The sequence below is a fragment of the Hypomesus nipponensis genome, chromosome 8, assembly GCF_054491055.1.
Source record: "Hypomesus nipponensis isolate SF chromosome 8, ASM5449105v1, whole genome shotgun sequence".
NCBI classification, from domain to species: Eukaryota; Metazoa; Chordata; class Actinopteri; order Osmeriformes; family Osmeridae; genus Hypomesus; species Hypomesus nipponensis.
Genome location: NC_140368.1, coordinates 5,281,836 through 5,297,714, shown reverse-complemented (window position 1 = coordinate 5,297,714; position 15,879 = coordinate 5,281,836). Strand labels below are relative to the sequence as shown.

The window sequence follows — 15,879 nt, the reverse complement described above, 5'->3', positions numbered from 1 at the left end:
AGTCGAACATCTGTGTAAAAGTACTTGAGCACCCCTCTAAAATGACTGGACTTTCTACCTCAACTTCCTATTCAATGGGGGGCATGATCAGTGTGTGTGTGTGTGTGTGTGTGTGTGTGTGTGAATGAGGAACTATCTGGGGTTTATAAATCCTTGGTTGGAAGTCTGTGGATCACCATTGGAGTACCTTAGAGATTCCAGCAGCTTCATCTCTTCCTCGGAACAACCCAACAGGTGAGTGAGAATCCTCAGTCCTCTTATCAGCTTGTAAACTACACACTCTAAACCAACTTTGGGCAGAATTAATCTGGTATAAACTTTCAGTTAATATCTCATCAAGATCTTAGCGACCGCACAATTCTTTGTCATTCACTTTCTCTCCTTCTCTCTTTCCACCCTCAGTCTCTTCCACTTTTCCTCCATTCACCTCCTCGCCCCACCCCTCTCTACATAGCAGTGTCAGGACCTGTTACTGCTACTTCACCATGAGTATTTGTGCCAATGCTGCGCTGGCGACCACAGTGACCTATGCTGGGCGTCACAGAACACCACGTCCCCGCTGTAATTCTGAGTTCCACCCCGTACAGGAGTTTGTGTCCTTTGGTGGCAAGGAAGGAGAAGAGTATCCTACACAATATTCAGATGGTAGGGAAAAAAGAAGTGTGTTTGTGCATGTGTGACAGCATGTTCCATGCTCTTCATCTTCCATCCCTATGGCCCTTCATTCCTCTATTCGTCAAATCTTGCATCTAACTCTTTCCCCCCTTTTAATACTGCATCTCTCATTCTTCTATGCTTCATGCCACCATCATGCTCCACTGTGTTTAAGAGAGATTCAACCTTTCAAAACTTTGCTGGAGCTCAACCCCATTGGCTTTCTGGGCGGCAAGAAAAAGTTATTCTCTCTGCGGCCATTTGGGAAATGAGAGCTGAGGGGCAGCAGTGTGTTTGTGCTGAGGGCAGGGCTTTGGGATCTACAGCTACAGTCCTGGAACTGCCAGTCTGCCAAACTGGAGCACACACACACAGGTTTCTGAGAGAGTTAAGTTTAAATTAATGTGTTTGTGCGTTAGACATTTTCAGACTTTCTGTGGTCACAGTGGACATGTTGCAGAAGATCAACAAGGTGGAGCACCACACCGCCATGTATGACTCCCCCGTGCTTATCATACGCAGGGGACAGGAGTTCTTTGTATCCGTGACCTTTAATCGACCCCTGAGCCCCACCGATAAGTTCCAGCTGGAGTTCATGATTGGTGAGCTGCTCCAGGTGTAGTTCAGCATTAAAATGACATTGTGTGGGTGTTTCTGCTGTTTAGTAAGAGGACATGTATATAGAGAGAATGATTAGCTCATGCGTGTTTGATTTGTCTCATGTGTGATGCATGTAAGATTCATCTGTGGGTTTTCTGCACTGGAAAAGAGAAATCAAACTTACTCCAAGTAGATTTATCCATTACTGATTTGTAGTTAGGCTACAATTTGCATGCGTTGTTTGAGTAGAAATATATGTGTTTACATTGTACAGAATGCTGACTGGTTGTTAGATAAAGATGTCAGACCGATACCAGCCAAGCGCTGAATTCACAGGTGCTGATGTAAGTTGTCTTATCTCTAAAGGGAGAGTGCTAATGACTCCAGCTTGTCGGTGAAGATGTAAATGACAACAGCTCCTCCACTTCCCCCCCTTTCATCCTTCTTCTGCCCCCCTCCTCCCTCTCCATCTCCTCTCCACCCACTCCCCTCGTCTTGTCCCACCTTCCCATTCCCAGGTGAGAACCCCACAGCCAGTAAAGGATCCATGATTGTGGTGCCATCTGACGGGAGCCCCGGGGGGTCATGGTCAGGAAGGAGGGTGAATGAGCAAGGTGCCATGGTGATACTGGGCATCACTCCAAATCCAAAAGCGCTGGTCGGAAAGTTCCAGATCTGCGTGGCCATCTTAATCCCCAGTGGAATCATCCGGACCAAGCGGGACCCCAACACTGACCTCTATGTGCTGTTCAACGCCTGGTGCCCTGGTCAGTACAGTTGAAGTTGTGGTGGTGGGTTAAGAAGTAGGTATCCTCAGTGGTGTAGTTTAGTAAGAAGAAGTGGGCATGATGTTTCTCCACTGTTCAGCTTACAGTGGACATAAATGCAAATCAAGTAGACTAAACCACTCAGAATAGGGAGGGAGTCAGGTGGCTGAGCGGTTAGGGAATCGGGCTAGTAATCAGAAGGTTGCCGGTTTGATTCCTGGCTGTGCAAAATGGCGCTGTGTCTTTGGGCAAGGCGCTTCACACTACTTGCCTTCGGGGAGAATGTCCCTGTACTTACTGTAAGTTGCTCTGGATAAGAGTGTCCGCTAAATAACTAAATGTAATGTAAATGTAATACTCTCATAGCAAATGTTCTGAAATGACCTTGTGGTGAATAAGATGTTGGAACTATATAGTTGTATAGTTCCAATGATGCATGAATTAGAGTACTGACTCTAATCCTGGACTGTGTGTGTGTGTGTGTGCTCTCCTTAGATGATGAAGTGTTTCTGAACAACGATACAGACAGGAATGAGTATGTGCTGAATGATCATGGAGTCTTATACATGGGAAATGTTGAGGCTGTGTCGCACAGAATGTGGCTCTACGGTCAGGTATGTACACACACACACACACACACATACACTTATGCAGTTGCCCCAGACACACACAAATACACACCCACCAGCATGACACAAGCTCTGTGTGTGTTCTAGTTTGACCGTGGAGTGCTGGAGGCCTGCATCTACATCCTGGATGCATGTAATATGCCTATTGACAACAGGGGCAGCAGCATCTACGTCACCAGGCAGGCCTCTGCCATGGTGAGTCAACACTGGTACATCATACATGGAACATTTTCTTTTAACTTATTTAACATATTACCTTTGTATTACCGCTACTTTGTTTATTTTGACATGACTTTACGTTGCTTTACCAGATGTAATTCTGTGAATGCTCTGGTACTAGTTATTTGTTGTATGACACACTTTATCAAATGTGACAAAAGTTTTTCTTTTCACAAAACATTACATGCAGATTAACTCAGAGGATGATGATGGGGTAATAGTGGGACGATGGGACGAAGACTATTCTCTGGGCACGTCTCCTGATCTGTGGACAGGCAGCACACAGATTCTGCTGAAGTACGCCAGCACACGCACACCAGTTCGCTACGGGCAGTGCTGGGTCTTTGCAGGAGTGTTCAACAGCTGTGAGTGGACCCCTTACACTCAAATGAACTCAGAAACACACACACACATCAACAAGTATACACACAGACACAGAAACACTCAAAGCTCTCCTTATCCAATCACCCCCCCAGTCCTACGCTGTCTGGGAATCCCATCCAGGGTCATTACAAACTATGGCTCCGCCCATGACAATAATGGCAAGATAAAGATTGACGTAATCTTCCTCCCCAATGGAGAACGTGACAAAGTCACAGACTCCATCTGGTAGGTCCATCACTCTGTCAATCAGCCATGCATCAACCAATGATAATAGGACACAGGAAGAAAAAAGTATTTTGAAAGTGCTGGCTCTTCATTTGTTCTTTGTTCTACTCTGCTCTCTTCTCCATACTTGATTCTATTCTGTTCTATTCTAGGAACTACCATTGCTGGAATGAGGCGTACATGAGCAGGAGTGATCTGCCTGCAGGTCTAGGAGGCTGGCAGGTAGTGGACGCCACTCCACAGGAGACAGGCAGCGGTAGAACACCCCCCTCACACACACACACACACACGCACACACACACACTTACAAACACAGAGAGACACAAAGACACACACAGGTGCACCAACATTAAAACAAACACACACACACACTACTGAGGTGTACAAATAGATGAAACTATTGTGTGTTTGTGTGTAACTCGCAGGATATTATTGTTGTGGGCCAGCATCAGTCAAGGCCATCAAAGAGGGTCAGGTCTCTTATCCCTTTGACATGGAGTTTGTCTTCGCTGAGGTGAGGAATACTCCTAAACGAGGAGACATTGCAAAGAGGACAAACAAGAAAACCTTTGATGTTTCTCCCTCTCTCCTCTCCTTTCTCCCTCCCCACCAGGTTGCCAGTTATGTGGTGTTCCAAAAGCTTGACAAATCTGGAGTTTTGACCCCCTTCCACACAGACAAAACCTGTGTGGGAAAGTTGATCCTCACCAAGTCTGTGGGCAGTGATGAGCCAGCTGACATCACAGATACATACAAGTACCCTGTTGCAGAGGAGATACGAAGTTTCAAAACTGGGGGTGCAAAGGGTAGTGAAATATTTGTTGTTGTTGCTTACAAAAACATGCTCAAAATTAATACTGGATCTTAAAATGTAAATTAATCATTAGAGTACAACAAACCATGATAGAAAATACAAGTCTGACATCACTTAAAAATATTTGGATCATCACTAAAAACATTGAATCAGGTTTTTACTAGTTTTTTTATCGCGTGTTAATTGCGCGATAAAAAAACATTGACGCCGTTAAAATGGGTTTGCGTTAACGCCGTTAATAACGCGTTAAACTGACAACACTAGTTTTTACATTAATTTGAAAATTTAATGTTTTCATCCCAAAAGTAGGGGGTGCAAATGCATCCTCTGCTTCCACGGTAAAATCGCCTGTGTCATGTTGGTACGTGGCATGACTGATATTCATACACTGATGTGACACACAGATGTTCATACACACACACCCCCTGTCCGACTTTCCCTCTCCTCAATAGGCATCCGTTATGATGTGGGTGTTCCGGGACAGGACTTGGAGAGCGACAACCCTGAGCTTCCAGGAACCACAGTGACAGCGTCCATCCTGGTCAACGAAGTCCGGCTGGAGCAGGACTTCACCTTGGCTGTTGACTTTACCAACCTGGGGGGGGTCGAGCTCAAGATACAGGTGGGATGTACTGCGCAAATGTGTATAAATGTACATGTGTAGTTTGTATTTGTATGTAAACGTGTGTGTGCATTGTGTATATTTGTGTGTATAAAACACACTGTCTCCATTCTTTTGTTTATTTGTTCATTCATCAATCTATCCCTGCTTTCATCCAACAAACCCTCCATCCATCCCAGGCCACCCTGTCTGGCAGTGTGGCCTTTTATACTGGAGTGCCGTCAGAAAAGTTCAAAGACGAAAACTTGGACGTCACCGTCAGTCCACACACGAGTGAGTGTGAGGCCCTCTGAGTGTGTGTGTGTGTCGGAGAAAGATTGAGATGATATTCATGGACAAAAACCTTCATCCCCTCTTCATCTCCCTCCTCTCCCCTCGTCCTGCTGTTCTCCTCCAGCTGAGCGTGTCTTGGTGAATGTGTTGGCGTTGGAGTACATGCCCAACGTCAACTCTCAGTCCATCCTCTACTTCACTTTGGTGGGACACACCACCGACAACCAGGACTTTGCTACTGTGAAAGCCCTCACTCTACAGGTTCCTAATCTCAGCATTGAGGTCAGTACACACACACACACACACACACACTGTCTGTTGTTTTCTCTTCCTCTCTCCCTCTCTCTTTTCTCTAACCCCCACCCCACTCCCACCCCTTTGCTCCGTTTCCCTTACCTTCACACACACATTGTGATAATGGTGTATTGTGGGTTCCCAGGTGAGCGAACCCCTCCATCTGGGTCAGGTGACGTATGTCACAGTCAGCTTCACCAATCCCTTCACCTTCTCTCTGGACGACGTCTCCATCAGCTGTGAGGGATCTGGCCTCCTGGACTTCAAAATCAATCAGTACAGGTGACCCCCCCCACCCCCATCCCCCCCCCCCACACACACACACACACACACACACATACAACACCTATCCTCATAGACATTGTTTCAGCACTGTAAACGCTGTGTGTGCGTGTGTGTGCACAGTGCGATAACTCCCAACGCCCCTATCACCTGGGTCGAGTCGTGCTGTCCGAAGCGGACAGGGAAAAGTCGCCTCTGCGCCTTTCTGGACTGCAACAAGCTCAGACGTGTCAGCGGCATCCTGGACGTTCTCATCCTACCCTGATTGGCTTGGCAGGAGAAGACCCGCCTACTTTCCCCTTTACCAATCAACAGGGAGCAAGGAATGCGAAGCCCAAGTAGCGCATGTTATTTTTGTTGTATTCTATTTTCCTTGGAATGGCTCCTGCACATTTAATACTCAAAATAACTCATTTCAAGTCACATGTTGCCCTTTCAAATTTAAATGAACCTGTGGGGGAAAATAATCAGTTTTTGAAAACAATGCAAACCAAATATTTTATCTTCATAAAATCTTGATCATTTCACAACCTATCTGATCAAATGCTTGTCCTATTATTCTCTTTTAGAATTTGAAAGTAATATGTTTAGACACAAAATTATACTCTTCTATTTCCAAATATGAATCTGTATTTGAATTTTTTTTCAGAGAAATTGCAAGATCTGTCAAAACCAGTAGAAACCTTGGTCTCAGACATAATCATTTTCTTTATCTTCTATTCTATTATTCTTCTATTATTAATATTTGTTTTAGTAAAAGCTTTGCTCACCCAGTATTGATCAATAAAGCAGTCATAAAATCATGACACTGCCGTGTTAGTCTGTTGCTTTTTTGTTATACTGTCAGTGGCCAATGAGAAGCAGCACTAGAGGGCAATGGACACCATGGGGAAGACGAATGAAAGTGTGTGTGTTTGGTGGAGGGGGGGGGGGGATTCAGAGGAAGACGGGCCAGTGAGCATGAGGGAGATGTTGGCTTCCGAACAACAGGTACTTATTTCAGCTTCAGTCATTTTGTTAAGCTGTCGGTGAAACAGTCAGTGTTTGTTCTGAAATACATCTGATAAACAGAGTGGGTCTAGGAGCAAATCCTGCCGTGTGCAGAATTAAACCATATTGGAGTCCATGGCTTCTTCACCTTCTGCTAAAGGTGATTGATGAAACTTATATTTTCATGTTTTTGCCCTTCTGCCTGTACCTGTACACAACCCATCAATAAAATACATTATGCTGATTTCTCAATGACAGCTTTGCTCCGATGTAACACTGACCTCTGTGCAAAATAGACACAGTGTTGTGTGTGTAAATGTGTGTGTGTAAATCAAGTATACAATGCCCCTCAGGCCAAGCTGCATACCTGCAAGTCCCCATTTCTGCCACTAGAGGGCTCATGCTCACCCTCCAAGCACCAGTTGGAACAGAGAGGAGGAAGGCCCCAAGTTTGGGATCTCCCACAATGCACCCTCAACCCTCTTTTTTCAGAGGAAGAAATCTTTCATCCGTCCCATAAGATGATCTAGCTATGAATGGATAGGTGTGAGATGCGTAGAGACAGAGTGTCAGATGGTTGAGCGGTTCGGGAATCGGGCTACCAGTCAGAAGGTTGCTGGTTCGATTCCTGGCCATACAAAATGACATTTCAAGGCCCAGGGACACAACCTTGCCATGGGGGCGGGTTGGGACTAATGGGGAATTTCCTTGGGGGAATGTCCCTGTACTTACTGTAAGTCGCTCTGGATAAGAGCGTCTACTGAATGACTAAATGTAAATGTCATGTAGGATCAGATTTCTTTCAAGGATAGATAATACTTTGTCCCTGAGAATGACTTGCCAGCAGGAAGCCAGTCACATGGTCCTTATTTACTGCAGGAACCCCTCATCTCAGCAGAAACAGAGCAAGAGAAATGCTGACAGCCCACTAAACTATGGCTGATGGTGTATTGATGCTGCCGAGGCGGCCTTGAGAAGAGGACCAGATTTTAATATTTCCCAGAGTCACAGAGCAGGCTTGGGATCTGTTTAGATTACAGCCCGTGAGGCTGAGATGACATGATCCTGGGTCAGTTTATACTCTGACAATTAAAACCCCTCAGTATATCCAGCAGCAGAAGGTCTGTCTGACCCAGGCAGGAAGTGTCAAGAGTGAAAAGCTCTCTGTTTTCTAGAATGAGGAACTGTACTATGTCACTGTGACCAGATATCCTACTGTAGCCATGGCGACCCCATGGCGACCCAGTAGGGGTTGGTTGGTACACAGCATTCTTTTGGCATTTTGAAGGTCACAGAAACAACATTTTAATATCAAAATGTTAGCTTTGTTGACCTGCATCTACTATGTTAAAACATCAACAGTACAAACCTTTTTGGTGAGGGTAACATTTCTAACATGACAGAATTACGGTGGCCCAGAATATACTAACATAAATGATGCCAGAGAAATATGGCAGACCGTGAATAGTGTGCCAACCAACCCCGGCCTCCCTTAGCAGCGACTCTCAACCTCAGGGCTGCGGCCCACTAGTGGTGGTCCGTTAGGGTAATAGAGGCGGGCCACAAAACCAATGAAAAATGTATGAAAAATGTATAAATATCATAATAATAAGTCAGATCAACAACGTCCGGTAGCGAGCTATAAGTTAGTTCTCATACACAAAATGCCTTCACAAAATGACACTCAACGATGTAGGACTCTATGATAGGCCTACTGCCCTTCCATCAAAAGGGAAAAGTGGTTCATGTTATACGTTTTGAACTACATCGACAACTACAAAGGTAAAGTTGATCTAACTCACACAGTAAAAGTAGCTAGCGAGGCTAGCTCTAGCTATCTTGGATTTGAGGCTTGAGGATTTGATGTTAGCTATACTGTAGGCTAGCTAGCTAACAATTTTTAGCAACAATATAGCCTAATTTACTCAATTATTTGTCAGCTTGCTGGCTGGTCTTAAAAAGAAACACCAGTGTGTCCATAATCAGCAAAGCGCTTTCATTGCGTATTATTAATATGATTGAAATTACAATGATTTTTTGGGGGGGACAAATCATATTTTCCCCGTGATGGGGAAATCCCCCCCACCCCCCCGTGGATTTCCACCTAAACTGTACACTGTATAGTGCACAGTAGCTAACTATATAAAATCATGGATTTGAATGATAACAACTGTAATAAACAAAGAAATGTAACAGTTCTCTAACAAAGAAGATGATAACAATTAGCCTACTCTGTATTTAGCAGAACGCTTTATTTAACACATTAGATGTGTCATACATTTGTGGATATGCACTTGACTTTCATAGTTTGGCAGACAAACCCGGAACCTTGAGGAACACTCAGTTCCAGAGCTCAACGACTTAATACCAGTATTTAAATTCTGCACCATTAAATTAGATCAATAGTGTGGAAATAAAATCATAGATTTGTGAAGAATTAGACCAACTGTGGAAAATCCTCTGCGAGTCACTTGGATTGTACAGGTTGTGACAAAATGGACATATGGTCATATTGTGAGATTCAAAGACTGTAATGATTTGATGTAATAATTAAACCTTTTAAAATGACTGTGCTTCTCATTCAAGGTCAGGGCCACCTCAAGTAAATCCAGTCAGCACTTTCTACCCCACTTTTTCTTCAATGGGGGACATGGTCAGTGTGTGTGTGTGTGTGTGTGTGTGTATGTGTGTGTGTGTGTGTGGGTGTGTGAATGAGGAACTATCTGGGGTTTATAAATCCTTGGTTGGAAGTCTGTGGATCACCATTGGAGTGCCTCAGGGATTCCAGCAGCTTCATTTCTTCCTCGGATCAACCCAACAGGTGAGTGAGAATCCTCAGTCCTCTTATGAGCTTGAAAACAACAAACTCTGAACCAACTTTGGGCAGAATTAATCAGGTATTTTTTCTTGAAAAGTAATTAAAAACTTTCAGTTAATATCTCATCAAGATCTTATTGACTGTGATTGCCGATATCACAAGTTCACCTGTTCTCAGTTCTCAGGAATAAAGTGTGGGATAAAGGACTAAAATGTAAACCTACATATTGTAATAGTTTATGGAACAGGGAGACTGTATCCAAGGGACCTTTCTTTTCATGACAATTCTCTGTCACTCACTTTCTCTCCTTCTGTCTTTATACCCTCAGTCTCTACCACTTTTCCTCCATTGACCACCTCGCCCCACCCCTCTCTACATAGCGGTGTCAGGACCTGTTACTGCCACTTAACCATGAGTATCCATGCCAATATCGTGCACACGCCCACCGTGACCCCTTCTGGGCGTTTCATCACAGCACGTCCCTGCAGTAATGCTAACATCTACGACACAAAGGTGTTTGAAAGCTTTGACGCTGAAGGAGGACAGGATCCTACACAATATTCAGATGGTAGGGAAAAAAATTGTATGTGTTTGTGCGTGTTTGACAGCGTGTTCCATCACCGCTCAGAACTGCTGACCTCATAACACCTCTTTATCTTCCATCCCTATGGCCGTCCATTCCTCTATTTTTCCAATCTTGCATCCATCCCTTCCCCTATTTAATAATACTGCATCTCTCATTCTTCTATGCTTCATGCCACCATCATGCTCCACTGTGTTTAAAAGAGATTCAACATTTCAACACTTTGCTGCAGCTCAACCCCATTGGCTTTCTAGGCGGCAAGAAAGACTTAATCTCACTGCGGCCCTTTGGGAAATGAGAGCTGAGGGGCAGCAGTGTGTTTGTGCTGAGGGCAGGGCTTTGGGATCTACAGCTACAGTCCTGGAACTGCCAGTCTACCAAACTGGAGCACACACACACAGGTTTCTGAGAGAGTTAAATTAATGTGTGTGTGTGTGTTAGACATTTCCAGCCTCAACGTGGTTTCAGTGGACATGTTGCAGAAGAGCAACAAGGTGGAGCACCACACCGCCATGTACGACTCCCCCGTGCTCATCATACGCAGGGGACAGGAGTTCTCTGTCTCTGTGACCTTTAATCGACCCCTGAGCCCCACCGATAAGTTCCAGCTGGAGTTCATGATTGGTGAGCTGCTCTAGGTGTAGTTCAGAATTAAAATGACAGTGTGTGGGTGTTTCTGCTGTTTAGTAAGAGGACATGTATATAGAGAGAATGATTAACTCATGCGTGTTTGATTTGTCTCATGTGTGATGCATGTAAGATTCATCTGTGTGTTTTCTGCACTGGTAAAGAGAAATCAAACTTACTCCAAGTAGATTTATCCATTACTGATTTGTAGTTAGGCTACAATTTGCATACGTTGTTTGAGTAGAAATATATGTGTTTACATTGTACAGAATGCTGAATGGTTGTTAGATAAAGATGTCAGACCTATACCAGCCAAGCACTGAATTCACAGGTGCTGATGTGTTGTTTTATCTCCAAAGGGAGACTGCTAATGACTCCAGCTTGTCTGTGAAGATGTAAATGACAACAGCTCCTCCGCTTCCCCCCCTTTCATCCTTCTTCTGCCCCCCTCCTCCCTCTCCATCTCCTCTCCACCCACTCCCCTCGTCTTGTCCCACCTTCCCATTCCCAGGTGAGAACCCCACAGCCAGTAAAGGATCCATGATTGTGGTGCCATCTGACGGGAGCCCCGGAGGGTCATGGACAGGAAGGAGGGTGAATGAGCAAGGTGCCATGGTGATACTGGGAATCACTCCAAATCCAAAAGCGCTGGTCGGAAAGTTCCAGATCTGCGTGGCCATCTTGATCCCCAGTGGAATCATCCGGACCAAGCGGGACCCCAACACTGACCTCTATGTGCTGTTCAACGCCTGGTGCCCTGGTCAGTACAGTTGAAGTTGTGGTGGTGGGTTAAGAAGTAGGTATCCTCAGTGGTGTAGTTTAGTAAGAAGAAGTGGGCATGATGTTTCTCCACTGTTCAGCTTACAGTGGACATAAATGCAAATCACGTAGACTAAACCACTCAGAATACTTTCATAGCAAATGTTCTGAAATGACCTTGTGGTGATAAAAATGTTGGAACTGTATAGTTGTTGACTGTGTGTCCATGAATGTACAGTACTGACTTTAGTCCTGGACTGTGTATGTGTCCTCTCCTTAGATGATGAAGTGTTTCTGAACAACGATACAGACAGGAATGAGTATGTGCTGAATGATCATGGAGTCATATACCAGGGAGATATTGATGCGATGGGGAACAGAATGTGGCTCTACGGTCAGGTATGTACACACACACACACACACACACACACTTATGCAGTTGCCCCAGACACACACAAATACACACCCACCAGCATGACACAAGCTCTGTGTGTGTTGTAGTTTGACCGCGGAGTGTTGGAGGCCTGCATCTACATCCTGGATGCATGTAATATGCCTATTGACAACAGGGGCAGCAGCATCTACGTCACCAGGCAGGCCTCTGCCATGGTGAGTCAACACTGGTACATCATACATGGAACATTTTCTTTTAACTTATTTAACATATTACCTTTGTATTACCGCTACTTTGTTTATTTTGACATGACTTTACGTTGCTTTACCAGATGTAGTTCTGTAAATGCTCTGGTACTAGATATTGGTTGTACGACACATTTGATCAAATGTGACAAAAGTTTTTCTTTTCAAAAACATTACATGCAGATTAACTCACAGGATGATGATGGGGTAATAGTGGGACGATGGGACAATGACTATTCTCTGGGCACGTCTCCTAATCTGTGGACGGGCAGCACACAGATTCTGCTGAAGTACGCCAGCACACGCACACCAGTTCGCTACGGGCAGTGCTGGGTCTATGCAGGAGTGTTCAACAGCTGTGAGTGGACCCCTTACACTCAAATGAACTCAGAAACACACACACACATCAACAAGTATACACACAGACACAGAAACACTCAAAGCTCTCCTTATCCAATCACCCCCCCAGTCCTACGCTGTCTGGGAATCCCATCCAGGGTCATTACAAACTATGCCTCCGCCCACGACAATGATGGCAACATGAAGATTGACCTTGTCTTCCTCCCCAATGGACAACCTGACCCTTACAACACAAGGGACTCCATCTGGTAGGTCCATCACTCTGTCAATCAGCCATGCATCAACCAATGATAATAGGACACAGGAAGAAAAAAATATTTTGAAAGTGCTGGCTCTCCATTTGTTCTTTGTTCTACTCTGCACTGCTCCTCTCTTCTCCATACTTGATTCTATTCTGTTCTATTCTAGGAACTTCCATTGCTGGAATGAGGCGTACATGAGCAGGAGTGACCTGCCTGCAGGTCTCGGAGGCTGGCAGGTAGTGGACGCCACTCCACAGGAGACAAGCAGCGGTAGGACCCCCCCCTCACGCACACACACACACTTACAAACACACAGAGACACAAAGACACACACAAGTGCACCAACATTAAAACAAACACAGACACACACTACTGAGGTGTATAAGTAGATTAAACTATTGTGTGTTTGTGTGTAACTCGCAGGATATTTTCGTTGTGGGCCAGCATCAGTCAAGGCCATCAAAGAGGGTCAGGTCTCTTATCCCTTTGACATGAAGTTTGTCTTCGCTGAGGTGAGGAACACTCCTAAACGAGGAGACATTCCAAAGTGGACAGACAAGAAAACCTTTGATGATGTTTCTCCCTCTCTCCTCTCCTTTCTCCCTCCCCACCAGGTTGCCAGTGAGGTGGTGTTCCAAAAGCGTGACAAATCTGGAGTTTTGACAACCTTCTACAGAGACAAAACCTGTGTGGGAAAGTTGATCCTCACCAAGTCTGTGGGCAGTGATGCGCCAGCTGACATCACAAATACATACAAGTACCCTGGTGGTACGTGGCATTACTGATGTTCATACACTGATGTGACACACAGATGTTCATACACACACACACCCTCTCTGACTTTCCCTCTCCTCAATAGGTATCAGTAATGATAAACCCACCAGTGTTCCGGGACAGGACTTGGAGAGCGACAACCCTGAGCTTCCAGGAACCACAGTGACAGCGTCCATCCTGGTCAACGAAGTCCGGCTGGAGCAGGACTTCACCTTGGCTGTTGACTTTACCAACCTGGGGGGGGTCGAGCTCAAGATACAGGTGGGATGTACTGCGCAAATGTGAATAAATGTACATGTGTAGTTTGTATTTGTATGTAAACGTGTCTGTGCATTGTGTATATTTGTGCGTATAAAACACACTGTCTCCATTCTTTTGTTTGTGTATTTGTTCATTCATCAATCTATCCCTGCTTTCATCCAACAAACCCTCCATCCATCCCAGGCCACCCTGTCTGGCAGTGTGGCCTTTTATACTGGAGTGCCGTCAGAAAAGTTCAAAGACGAAAACTTGGACGTCACCGTCAGTCCACACACGAGTGAGTGTGAGGCCCTCTGAGTGTGTGTGTGTGTCGGAGAAAGATTGAGATGATATACATGGACAAAAACCTTCATCCCCTCTTCATCTCCCTCCTCTCCCCTCGTCCTGCTGTTCTCCTCCAGCTGAGCGTGTCTTGGTGAATGTGTTGGCGTTGGAGTACATGCCCAACGTCAACTCTCAGTCCATCCTCTACTTCACTTTGGTGGGACACACCACCGACAACCAGGACTTTGCTACTGTGAAAGCCCTCACTCTACAGGTTCCTAATCTCAGCATTGAGGTCAGTACACACACACACACACACACACACACTGTCTGTTGTTTTATCTTCCTCTCTCCCTCTCTCTTTTCTCTAACCCCCACCCAACTCCCACCCCTTTGCTCCGTTTCCCTTACCTTCACACACACATTGTGATAATGGTGTATTGTGGGTTCCCAGGTGAGCGAACCCCTCCATCTGGGTCAGGTGACGTATGTCACAGTTAGCTTCACCAATCCCTTCACCTTCTCTCTGGACGACGTTTCCATCAGCTGTGAGGGATCTGGCCTCCTGGACTTCAAAATCAATCAGTACAGGTGACCCCCTCCCCCCCACACACACACATACAGTCGCACACACATACAACACACATCTTCATAGACATTGTTTCAGCACTGTAAACGCTGTGTGTGTGTGTGTGTGTGTGTGCGCACAGTGTGATAGCTCCCAACACCACTATCACCTGGGTCGAGTCGTGCTGTCCGAAGCAAACAGGGAAAAGTCGCCTCTGCGCCTTTCTGGACTGCAACAAGCTCAGCCGTGTCAGCGGCATCCTGGACGTTCTCATCCTACCCTGATTGGCTTGGCAGGAGAAGACCCGCCTACTTGCCCCTTTACCAATCAACAGGGAGCAAGGAATGCGAAGCCCAAGTAGCGCATGTTATTGTTGTTGTATCTTATTTCCTTGGAATGGCTCCTGCACATTTAATACTCAAAATAACTCATTTCAAGTCACATGTTCCCTGTTCAAATTTAAATGAACCTGTGGGGTTTACCCACCAATCAACAAAAAGCAAGGAATGCAACGCAAGGTAGCGCATGTTATTTTTGTTGTAGTTTCTATTTCTTTGGAATGAAAATACGCAAAACAACTAATTTCAAGTCACATGTTCCCCATTTAAATTTAAATGAACTTGTCGAGGCTTTATTGAAAACTACTTTCAGGTTTTGAAAAATAATCTGTCTTTGAAAACAATGCAAACCAAATATTTTAGCTTCATAGAATCTTGATAATTTCACAACCTATCTGATCAAATGCTTCTCCTATTATACTCTTTTTGAATTTGAAACTAATATGTTTAGACAGTGAAAATGATCCTTTCTATTTTCAAATATGAATCTGTCTTTGAAAACATTTTAAGATACATGGCAAAGCTCTCAAAACCAGTAGAAACCTCGGTCTCTTACATAATCATTTTCTGCTTCATTGCATTTATTAATGTGTTTTAGTAAAAGCTTTGCTCAGCCAATTATGATCAATAAAGCATTCATAAAATCATGACACTGCCGTGTTACTCTATTGCTTTTTTGTTGAAACCTGTCAGTGGCCAATGAAGAGTAGCACTAGAGGGCAATGGACACCATGGGGGAAATGAATGAAAGTGTGTTTGTGAGTTAGGTGGGGGAGGGTGGTGGGGTCAGTGGAAGACAGGCCAGTGAGCATGAGGAAGAGGCTCATGGATGATTCCTTGCAACATGTATTTCTCTCAGCTTTAATCATTTTGTTGATCTGGCTGTTGGATAG

At 44.9% G+C, this 15,879-nt stretch overlaps 2 protein-coding genes across 3 annotated transcripts; both read left to right on the top strand.

Moving 5' to 3' along the window:
- The first annotated feature begins 100 nt into the window (after positions 1–100).
- On the top strand, positions 101–6,651 carry LOC146274857 (coagulation factor XIII A chain-like). Its single transcript, XM_084703319.1, has 16 exons — positions 101–234; positions 403–645; positions 1,074–1,256; positions 1,773–2,021; positions 2,517–2,635; positions 2,738–2,845; positions 3,060–3,234; positions 3,346–3,478; positions 3,631–3,734; positions 3,904–3,992; positions 4,092–4,284; positions 4,745–4,914; positions 5,094–5,187; positions 5,312–5,469; positions 5,627–5,763; positions 5,887–6,651. Exons 2-16 carry the CDS (start codon positions 486–488, stop codon positions 6,026–6,028), a joined length of 2,214 nt encoding a protein of 737 aa, XP_084559445.1. The 5' UTR covers positions 101–234; positions 403–485; the 3' UTR covers positions 6,029–6,651.
- A 1,353-nt stretch (positions 6,652–8,004) lies between these two features.
- LOC146274856 (coagulation factor XIII A chain-like) lies at positions 8,005–15,636 on the top strand. 2 transcript variants are annotated; one of them, XM_084703317.1, is made up of 17 exons: positions 8,005–8,535; positions 9,340–9,574; positions 9,952–10,139; positions 10,596–10,778; positions 11,293–11,541; positions 11,821–11,939; positions 12,042–12,149; positions 12,363–12,537; positions 12,649–12,787; positions 12,948–13,051; positions 13,205–13,293; positions 13,396–13,549; positions 13,641–13,816; positions 14,000–14,093; positions 14,218–14,375; positions 14,535–14,671; positions 14,791–15,636. In XM_084703317.1, the coding sequence occupies exons 2-17, from the start codon at positions 9,465–9,467 to the stop codon at positions 14,930–14,932; spliced, it is 2,325 nt and encodes a 774-aa protein (XP_084559443.1). In that variant the 5' UTR covers positions 8,005–8,535; positions 9,340–9,464; the 3' UTR covers positions 14,933–15,636. The 2 variants fall into 2 exon arrangements, with proteins under 2 accessions (XP_084559443.1, XP_084559444.1); XM_084703318.1 differs by lacking the exon at positions 8,005–8,535 and having other exon boundaries at positions 9,434–9,574; positions 9,900–10,139.
- The last annotated feature ends 243 nt before the right edge of the window (positions 15,637–15,879 follow it).

What these genes read in the sequence shown, in the direction of transcription:
- LOC146274857 (XM_084703319.1), top strand. Translation starts at nt 486, where the DNA reads ATGAGTATTTGTGCCAATGCTGCGCTGGCGACCACAGTGACCTATGCT. An exon ending in GAATGTGGCTCTACGGTCAG is followed by an intron (nt 2,636 to 2,737) that starts GTATGTACACAC and finishes TGTGTGTTCTAG; the next exon opens with TTTGACCGTGGAGTGCTGGA. An exon ending in CCAGGCAGGCCTCTGCCATG is followed by an intron (nt 2,846 to 3,059) that starts GTGAGTCAACAC and finishes CATTACATGCAG; the next exon opens with ATTAACTCAGAGGATGATGA.
- LOC146274856 (XM_084703317.1), top strand. Translation starts at nt 9,465, where the DNA reads ATGAGGAACTATCTGGGGTTTATAAATCCTTGGTTGGAAGTCTGTGGA. An exon ending in TCCTCGGATCAACCCAACAG is followed by an intron (nt 9,575 to 9,951) that starts GTGAGTGAGAAT and finishes CTCTCTACATAG; the next exon opens with CGGTGTCAGGACCTGTTACT. An exon ending in CACCGTCAGTCCACACACGA is followed by an intron (nt 14,094 to 14,217) that starts GTGAGTGTGAGG and finishes GTTCTCCTCCAG; the next exon opens with CTGAGCGTGTCTTGGTGAAT.